This window comes from Crocodylus porosus, unplaced genomic scaffold (assembly GCF_001723895.1).
Source record: "Crocodylus porosus isolate Cpor-Errol unplaced genomic scaffold, CroPor_comp1, whole genome shotgun sequence".
Lineage (NCBI taxonomy): Eukaryota > Metazoa > Chordata > Crocodylia > Crocodylidae > Crocodylus > Crocodylus porosus.
Genome location: NW_017728948.1, coordinates 66,527,834 through 66,537,591, shown reverse-complemented (window position 1 = coordinate 66,537,591; position 9,758 = coordinate 66,527,834). Strand labels below are relative to the sequence as shown.

Sequence of the window (9,758 nt, the reverse complement as noted above, 5' to 3'; positions counted from 1 at the left end):
TCTCCCACGCCCGGCCCGCCCGGCCTGACCACGGACCCCACGATCCGGCGCGGCCGGGCCCACGGCAGCGAGGGACCGGGCCCTGGCGGGAGGGAATGAAACACTCACCGGTTCCACCGTCGCCATCTTAGATCGCTGCGCTCGCACCAGCGGCGCGGGGCGGGGCCGAGGCGGGGGGGGCGGATGGCAAACCAGGTTCAAACACGATTGGCCGGCTCGGGGGGTCACGTGAGGCGCGCGGCCGTTTGGGGGCCCGCGGCGCCTGCGCGCGGAGGGTGGGAAAGGGGCGCGCGGGGCCTTCTGGGACGTGTAGTCGCCGCCGGGGAAGGGGTGGCCCCTCCCCCCACTCCCCCTGCCTGCCACTGGCGGGACCGAGACAGTCACATGGGCCCGGCGCGCCAGGAGGAGCCTGAGGGGACACGCCCCCTAGCGGCCGGTCGGGAAGCTGCAGGGGCGCGGGCGGAGCCGCCCCTCGCTGCCCAGCGCCCATCTGCCCGGGGGGCGGGGCCGTGAGCGCCTGCTCTCACAATGCGGGGGTGGCCCCGCGGGCACGGGTTGTCAGGGGCACTGAAGTTATCGCGTTTGTAGGGTAGCTTCAACCCTTGCGATCAATAATGGTAAAAGTGCTCAAAACTTACAAATGGAGAAGTCTAGAACATTTACAATATTTTTTGAGGCAGCGAATCGATGCAGCATCTGCAAAACCCGAGTCATTCTCAGGGAGTCTTAACTGACTTTTGGGTTTGGGGTTTTTTGGCTTATTTATTTATTTTGGATTCCAGTCAAATTAGCCAAATAGTTCCGAATCCCCTTGATTGAACAAACCTCAATCATACGTGGTGCTACAACTGGCAAGTATTGTGCACCCCAGATCTTTCAGCCTGGGGCTTCAGATGCTCCCAAATCCGTTGACGGGCATCCTACATGCAGGCCCAAGCCCAGAGGTCTTGGGGTTCAGATGCCCCCAAGTCTCATCTGCCCTTGGCTAATGGCCACAGGAGCAAGCTAGGGAGGGGTAGCGTTTCCATAATGTAGGGGTTTTTTTTATTTGGAAATGTTTTTGTATTCCAGGTCAAATTAGCCAAATCAGTTCTGAATCCTCTCGACTGAGCAAACCTCAGTCATTCAAGCACCTTATGTGACGCAACCGGCAACTATTGTCCACCCCAGACTTTTCAGCCTGGGGCTTCAGAGACTGCCAGATCTGTTAGTGAGCATCCTACATGCAGACCCAAGCCCCATTGGAAGCTGGCCACTGGGAAGCTACTTATAAGACCCTGGTAGAGTCTGCAGTGCATTGGACAAGGGTGCACCCTCCACTACAAAATGCTATTTGACTCCATCTTGGTTTGGGCAGCACACCAACACAGTGATTATAGCTGATCTTAACCTACATGTCAGCATTTTCTTATGACTGTTTATCTTGAAATAAAAACAAGCTTCAACTTTGGTGAACCAATTCTCACTCACTGGGAAGTCACAGTGAGCAATATAAAGTAAATAAGAAGAAAACTTGTTTGCATATATATTTGCATATTTTTTCCATGTATGATCATTTTTCAGCAAATAAGTTAATTTTGAGCTTCCAGTATGATAATTTCATGTTTAAGATCTGGCAATGCTGGTACGGCCAGCTGGGCTGGGCTGTCCATGCGAGATGGGGTGCTGTGGTGACCTGGCTGCTTGGGGAGATCATAGACCACCCAGAGAAGCAGGGCTGGAAAGGGCCTACTCAGCTCACTCCGTCAAGCCCCCTACCCGAGGCAGGAGTGTCCCAGTCCAAACTGCCCCATACAAGCTGCAGCCTTGTTAGTAAAAAAAGCCACTGTTGACCCTGATACAGCACAAAACACTCAGAACCTACCACAGGTAAAGCAGGGTGACTGCACAGCCAATGTCCCGCCTCCATATCAGGTGGTTAATACACATTCAGGGGACCCTGGGTAACAGGCCATGTCCCCGTACAGAGGAAGGCAAACCCTGCCCCCTGTTCCCTGTGGGTACCAATCTGACCAGGGGGTGCAATTCCTTCCTGACCCCAAATACACTGATTGCTTTGTATGAGCAGTGGGGCAAGAGTCTCTAGCCAGGAACCTCTGGCTTTGGTCCCAACAGAAGCATTGGGACACCCCAAAGTCCCCAGCCTTTGCTGTTGCCAACACCCAGTGCCTCTAAGAGAAGCATAAAAACACCCTGATACATGTAGCAGAAACGGGGCTAGGGCAACCAGCAAAGTCCGGAAGCATGGGAAATACCCAGAGTAGAGCATAGGCATAGCTACACCTAGATCATCCCTGACCAGTGGCTGTCCAACCTCTTGAACGCTTCTAGTGATAAAAAGTCCACAACTTCCCTAGGCAGTCTGTTCCACTGCCACACTGTTGTAACAGTGAAGACATTTTTCCTGATATCCAATTTAAACCTTCGCTGCTGCAACTTGAAGCTGTTAGTCCATGTCCTATTCTCTACAGCTGGTCCAGGAGATGCCAAGGCATTTTTTGGATTTTTCAGATAAATTCACCTCCCTCCATATCCCAAAGATGTCTGCATTTTGTGGACCATCCCTCAAGCAGCTCCATAGAGATTCTGGCATTGCTTCTTTGCGGCTGAACTGCTCCCAAGAGGACATATTTCGGACAGCAGCAACAGGCAGCAGTTTCGTTCTTCTGAGTTCTACTGCTGTGAAGCCAGGAAAAGCCCACAAGGAGTGTGGAGAGGAGTCTCAATCCTGGGTTCCCCCTGCACTGTCAAGAAGCAAGTTGCTATGGCTGGGAGCCCCAGGCACCTCAGCTTACAGGTTTCAAGCTCCGGGTGCACCCCACACACCCCTAGGGCTGGAGGATTTCTGCTGCGGTGATCTCCCCACTCCAGGGGTGCAGGAAACCTCTGGAGTCAGAGGTTCACTGCACGGTAATCCCCCTGCCTGGGGGTATAGGTAATCGCCAGGATCACCATGATCTTTTGGGCCTGGGGGGTTTCCTATACTCCCAAACCGTAGGGCCTGGGGTGTGGGAAATCCCCAGATCCTAGGGATTGTGATTCCAAGGGCTTGGAGGTTTTACACTGGGCATGGTGTACCCCTGAAGTTGGGAACCCCACCATCCTGCTGCACCTGCAAATTAAAGCTCAGTAGCAACCAGCTATAAAGTTAGTACACATTTTTGAGGTCTAATTTGATTGCTGGTTGGAGCTTTTTATTGTGCAATAGCTACTTTGCACACATAGCTGGCTTCCAGGAAACTACGTAATTAACCAGTTGAGGGGACCTTACATTTAACCTAAATAAAAGGAGGTGGCTACATTCACCAATTTTGACAAAGTTTAGCCAGATTTATCACAAAATTATTCCCTAGAAAAAGTTAAATTTCTATGTGTTGTTCATTTACTTACGGAATATAGTGGGGCAACACGTAGTATGGCAGCCAAAATATCCAATGCATGTTTAGGTTTAATATGCAAATGTATCTTGTCAGCAAGGATGTTACAGTCAGTTTTTCAATAGCACTGATTAGACTGTATGTAGAATATTTACACAGTTCTAAGCATCTCTTCTCCAGAAAGAATATCAGAAATTGGAGGTGAGCCAAAGAGCTGCAACTGAAAGGTCGAATGAATTGGAAATACTGACTTTTTAGGGAAGAATAAAAGCATTGAAGCCATATAACTTGGCATGATGACAGAAGATAATATGATAACTTTCACAAGAGATTTTTGCAGAGCCAGAATAAATTATGCCACCAGAATATAACTCTTACTTTTTTTTTTATCCATTCCCAAGCTACAATTTGTCTTGATTCCTGTATGATAGCACAGTAGCATGTTTTGAGGGGAATTATATTAACTGCCTTTGCCTTCTATTTAATTATGGTTTCTTAGGGCTAGCCTACACACAGTTTGAGCAATGATTTAACTAAATCAGTGTTGGCTTCTGCCACGAGCACTACTATTTTGGATTCAGTGCCCTATTTCAGTTTTGATTTGGTTGATTTCTTGATGATTCTAAATGTATTTAGTAAAATTTGGTGCTCAAACTGTCTGCAGACAAGGCATAAGAGTTATAATCAGCATATGCAAAGCAACAAAAAATTACAAAATTACTCTTTCTTAAATGTAAGCATCATGCCAATATGCCATGTACACATACTGTGCATTAACCTTGCTAATCATGAGTAAATTTGCTACCTGCAAATGCAAATGCAAATAGCAAATTTACTTGCAATCACTAGCTACGCAGTAGCACTAGTGCAGATGCCTGACCAGGAGCAAATCTGCTCCCAGTCAATTGGCCACCAGGGGCAGGAAGTTGCTCCCTGCCCTGGGGAGCTGTCTGCTGTCCAGGGGCTCCATCACTGGAGCCTGGATGCAGACTATGTCCCCTTGTCCTGGCAGCAGGGAGCTCCAAGCCACCCCACTCCAAGATCACAATAAGCGAGTGGGAGCTGGGAGATCCTTATCTCCCAGCCCCCACTTTGCCATAATGATTGGGGAGTGGGGAACTGGGAACTGCTTATCTCCTAGCACTGGCCCTGCAGTTGCAGAACCAGTGCTGGGAGATTCATATCTTCCAGCCCTGGCCACATGACCCTGGAGCCAGTGCTCAGAGCTCCCTGTTGGCAAGGCCTGGGGACCCTATTCATCACCCAGCTCCATGATCACAGAGCTGAGCAGGTAACAGGATCTCCAGCCCCTGCCCTGTGATTGCGGAGCTGGGACTGGGCCCGGTCAGGGGCAGGTCCCAGCCCCTTGCCCTGATCAGGTGATAGAGCCTTCAGGCTTGGAAAGAGCTGCAGGGCTGGGGCAAGTCTCAGCTCCCTGTTCCAATCCACTGGTGAGGGCACCTAATAGTGAGCTCCTGGCTGGGCAGGGAATCTCCATCCACCTGGGGGGTCACTACTAGCTGCCTCACCAGCAGATCGGGGTTGGAACCTGGGACCTGCCTCTCCCCTGCAGCTCTTTCCAAGTCCCCTGCTCTGATCAGGGAGCTTGGGCTGGGAACTCTGGGCTGCTGGGGCAGGAGGACATTGTTCTTGCCCTGGCTGGGAGACAGTGATCTCTTAGCCCAGCATTTCCTGCCAGCCCCTGGGCTAACATGCAGGGGAAGCCTAGAGCTCCCTTCACTGGTGGCAGGGGCTCATTGCAGGGCCCCAGGAAACAGAGCAGTTTGCTGCCATTAGCAGCAGCAAATCTGCTCCTGCTTCCGTACATGTGTAAATGCCTGCCCAGGAGCATTTATTCTCAAGTAGTTTACTACTTGAGAATAAACTGCACCCAATCTAATGCACCCACTTAAGCCTATAGAGACAAGAGACTTCAACCCCATGAGGCTTGATCCTGTCAATTCTCAGCCTCTTCACTCACCAGATTCCCCTCTTCACAGGTTAACCTATAAGTAAACCTACTCAGAGGACTGGATTGATAATCAAACCACAAAACAGGGAAACGAGGATTAGCAAAGTAAAGGAAAACTCCAGGTAGGCACATCATAGCTCTCCCCTCACATAACCAAGAGAGAGCAACGCTTAGGGAAAATACCCCTGAAAATATGGTACCAAAAGTGGATTTTGAGCTCCCCTTCTATTAAAAAAGATGAGGACATGGAAGGAGGCCTACGGTGGCCTTGACTATGTATCTGAATTCCTAGCCTGGTTGATGGAATAGCAGCAATGAATCCAGGAGCTCTGGTTGTAGTATAAGCTTGCTAATATTATTCATATTCTGCTAATGTAGTGGTTCTCAACCTTTTAAGACTCAAGGCACCTCTCAGAAAAATGTCAGATCCTGACTTTCACTTGGTTTTTCATTACAGAAAGATAATAGAACATTTCTTCTGTTGGAAAGAATTCAGAAAGACCACAGCAAGTCAGACTGTTTTTGACACTATGGATTCTTATTTGAAATCTCTGGCCACATCCAGACATGCAGGGGCATGTGGTTTGTGGTGCCGCAAATGTATTTGTGGTGCCACAAACTGCACACGTAAATGTTAAAACGTGCCCTGTGGTTGCAGCGTGGATCCAAAATTTGCTACCAGGACTTCCCAGTAGCAAAAAAACCCCACTCAGCAACAGAAGCGGCACAATGCACACAGAAGTGTGCGCTGGCACACACGGAGGCCAGGTCATTCAGATCAATGCTCTGGATGCTGGCCAGACCTCTGTGCTGCCTGACCTGTGCCCCAGCTGCTTCAGGCCACCAGGTAAGATTGCTGACGTTAGCACCAGTGCTGGCCCCAGCCTCCAGTTCTTTGGCTGAAGAGCTGGAAGTAGCTGGACAAGGACAGCTTGCCGTTGTGGGACAATTTGTCCTGCAACAAATTGCTCATTCATCAGCGTGTACTGCAGCAATTTGTGCCACTGCAGGCACATGCCCCTGCATATCTGGGTGTGGTCTCTGAGTTTATTTTGTGAATCATGTGTAGCTGTTTGCTAACAGTGCAAATATTGTATGGTACCCTTAAAATGATCTCATGGTATCCCAGGGTGCTGTGGCACACTGGTTGAAAATCACTGTGCTATGGTTATGTCTGTTACGGTAACTTTATGTATTTCTTCTTTGCAAACCCTCGTTAGTATGCATGCTCACAGGTTTGGGGGGCTACTTGCACTTGTTTTGCTGTTTGTAAGTCAGGTGATGTGGTGCAAATATAAAGAACTGGGTAGAACAGATCTTTGTGTCCACTGGCCTTCTCTTCCAAAATTGTGAAGTTCGTAGTTACACGACTATTGCAAATGAAAAACTGAGCAAAGGTCATTGAGGGATCATCATGGGAAACTCATTATTCTGCTTTTTTCTCATGTTTATTAAATGAGATACTTAACATTTTCTCAGGGAATGCTAGAGTTCACTCTACCATTTAGTTAATTCTCAGAGTCTGACTACCTTGCAGGCTGTCCACATGTTGTGTTGCACACTGGCTGCATCTACCTGAGACACTTACTGCACAATAGCTCCTTACTACTGTGCAATAGCAATACCGGGCACAAACCATGATGCAATGCTACTGTGCAGTAGTAATGAGCTACTGCACAGTCAATGTCACTAGGCAAGCATGCTAGGATGCTACTGTGCAGTAACGCTGATTACTGAGCAATCATTTAGTACTTGGTTATGCAAGTACTAAATGACTGCGCGGTAACAACTGTGCAGTGTGTGTCTCATGTAGATGCACCCACTGCTGCTTAAACCTTTCTCTCATCCATATTCAAAGCATTTACAGTACCTTGACCTCTTTTAGTGGGTACAGGGAAGAGTGTGCACTGAGATGTCAGCACCCACTCACCCCAACTTTGGTAGAGTGGAGCAGAATAGAGTGGAGTGGAGTAGAGTGGAATGGCAGAAGGAGAAAAGACAAAGGTACTTGGACGCAAAGTTTGAACGATCTTCCATTGCCTTTCTCAAAATTCCTTGTACCTCTCTCAATCTTCTAGCCCTTGTACCTATTCACTTCCTACTCATCCTCTGTGCACTAGAAACCACCTACAGGTTACCCTCACTTTATGTGGGTTCTGTATGTGTGAATTTGTTCTCATGAAGTGACTCTTTTATACCAAAGATCTGTTACATGAGAGGTAAATTCATTCTTATGTCATTGGTGTGGTGGAAGCCCACAGTCAGCTGCTCTGTGTGGTGCACTGTGGGAGTGATGCACACCAAAATAGTCTCCTGTGTGGATCTGAGCTTCACTCGCATTGTCTGCGACATATGGTTTTGTAGTTGCCATTGTCATTACGGCTTCTAAGTGTCCCACTAGTTTATTTCCTACCCCAATCCCTGGCCCATCCATGAAGACTACATCACCCTCTCTTCACACCAACTAAACATTCACTGCCACCCTGTGCTTTTGTGTACTGTCTGCTGTTGGTGAGTAACAAAATTGTCTTGTAAAAGTGGTAGAAATGGGACTGGGGATCATCGAGGTCTTGGAATATATCCCTATTTGTTACATTGTAAAGTGGGTTCCCTTTATGCGCCATTTTCCAGGAACACATGCACAGCATAAAGCAAAGGAAACCTGTACTGAGTTATACAATACTACTCAATAGTTACTAGGGGTGCACCCATACAGATTTTTAGGGCTGATACTGATAGCCAATTTTTAAGGAGTCATATTAGCCAATACTGATCTGATTTTGGATACCAGCCCGGCAGCTTGAAGAGCTGTGTGCAGCTGGTAATTCTAGTGTGGTGGAAGGGGTGGGGGAATGGGCACAGGGTGGATCAAGTTCCCCAGTGAGAGAGGAATGGGACTGGGGCAAGTGCTCCCCTGCCGGGGCAGGCACGGGATGGAGCTGCAGCTCGTCCAGGGGGTACAGGGGGTGGGGATGGCTCCTGCTGCTGCGTGCTGCTTGACTGGGAGCCGCTGGTCCAGTGGCTTATCCAGCAATCATCCAGCGGTTCCCACTGCTGCTCCTGTCACACATACAGGAGAGCACAGGGTGGGGCGGGTATGTGCCCCCAGATCTGTGCAGGGCAGGGCATGGCAGGGCAGGGCGGGATCTTTCTGGTGGGGCTATGTTGCGCTTGGGGAGGAGGGGGTGGCAGCACTGGGATGGAGTTGTGGGGGCTGCAGCTCAAGCTCCCTCCTAGCGCTGCCGCTGCCTGCCCCACATGCAGCCCTACCCCACCAGAAAGAGCTTGGTGCAGCCCCAGCCCCACCCCACCCCACGCAGATACAGATGTACATGGCCCTCCTGTGCCCTCCTGGACAAGCAGTGGGAGCAGTGGCAGGATATGCCCCCTTCCCACACCCCTTCCCTTCTGCCATATCACACTTACCAGCTGCATGCAGCTCTCCAAGCTGCCCATGTTCTGCGCTGCAGCTGTGTGTATGCACAGGCCATCTTTTGGCCAAATTATCAGCTATATCAGGCCAATTTCTAGTACAGACAATTTTCTTTATATCGATGCTGATCCAATATCGGACTGATGTATCAGCGCACCTCTAGTATTTACCTCTTTATTTTCCATGTGGACTTAAGTTTCTGCACAGCTCAGTCCAGCTCTAGCAAACAATGTAGAAAATGTCCACAATCCTTTGAATGGCAATTGGCCTGAGAAGTTGGCTGTTCTTATTGGGGCTTTGTTACTTGTTAATTCTGGGTGGCTCCTGGAGCTCTTAAATCCTGGATCATCCACACATTAACATATGAAACTAGTTTTAAGCACCCTTTAGGCATCTTAAACCTATGCCATTCCAGGACAGGTTTATCTTTGAGGTGAGTTACCTAGCTCATATTATACTAATGTATGGCCACTCTAAGCTATACATTAGTATAACAGCTCACCTGCACCCGTTCTCCCACTGGCCAGGATCTGGCCCGTCGCCCCCATACCACCTCCAGATTCAGCCACTATCTCCTGCTGTATTCCCTTACCCACCAGCCCAGAGCAGGCCTGCCATCCCATGCTGCCATCCCTCTACAGCCCAGATTGACCTGTTTTCCTCTCTAGATTTGGTCTGTTCACACAGATCCCTGAATATGCACCCTCTCCCACACACTTCCCCCTGCTTACTTGTCACTCTTGGCACTGTGCTGGTGCTGTTGCCACTGCCACTGATGCTCTCTGGCCTGGGCTTAGCCCAGAGAGCAGCTTTAGCTCAGTGGTGGTGACTGGGTATACCTGCTGTCCTGGGATAGCACCAACAGCTACAAGTAAACTGGGGGATGTGGGAGACTTGGGTGAGATGTGAGGGCCAGGGGAGCAGAGGGAGCTCTGAGGGGGGACAGAACAGGTAGAACCTCATAGGGGTGCGGGGG

General features: G+C 49.5%; 1 protein-coding gene and 1 long non-coding RNA gene across 2 annotated transcripts in view; one reads left to right on the top strand and one right to left on the bottom strand.

Moving 5' to 3' along the window:
• Positions 1-203, bottom strand: part of EIF4E (eukaryotic translation initiation factor 4E) — a 34,483-nt gene extending 34,280 nt beyond the window's left edge. The window contains exon 1 of the mRNA XM_019553188.1: positions 109-203. Within this exon, the coding sequence (XP_019408733.1) occupies positions 109-126 (18 nt within the window). The 5' untranslated portion in view covers positions 127-203. The remainder of the gene's footprint in view (positions 1-108) is intronic.
• Positions 204-1,523: 1,320 nt separating this feature from the next.
• The window catches only part of LOC109321924, a 24,004-nt gene continuing 15,769 nt past the window's right edge, over positions 1,524-9,758 (top strand). The window contains exon 1 of the long non-coding RNA XR_002104223.1: positions 1,524-1,624. This is a non-coding gene — a long non-coding RNA (uncharacterized LOC109321924). The remainder of the gene's footprint in view (positions 1,625-9,758) is intronic.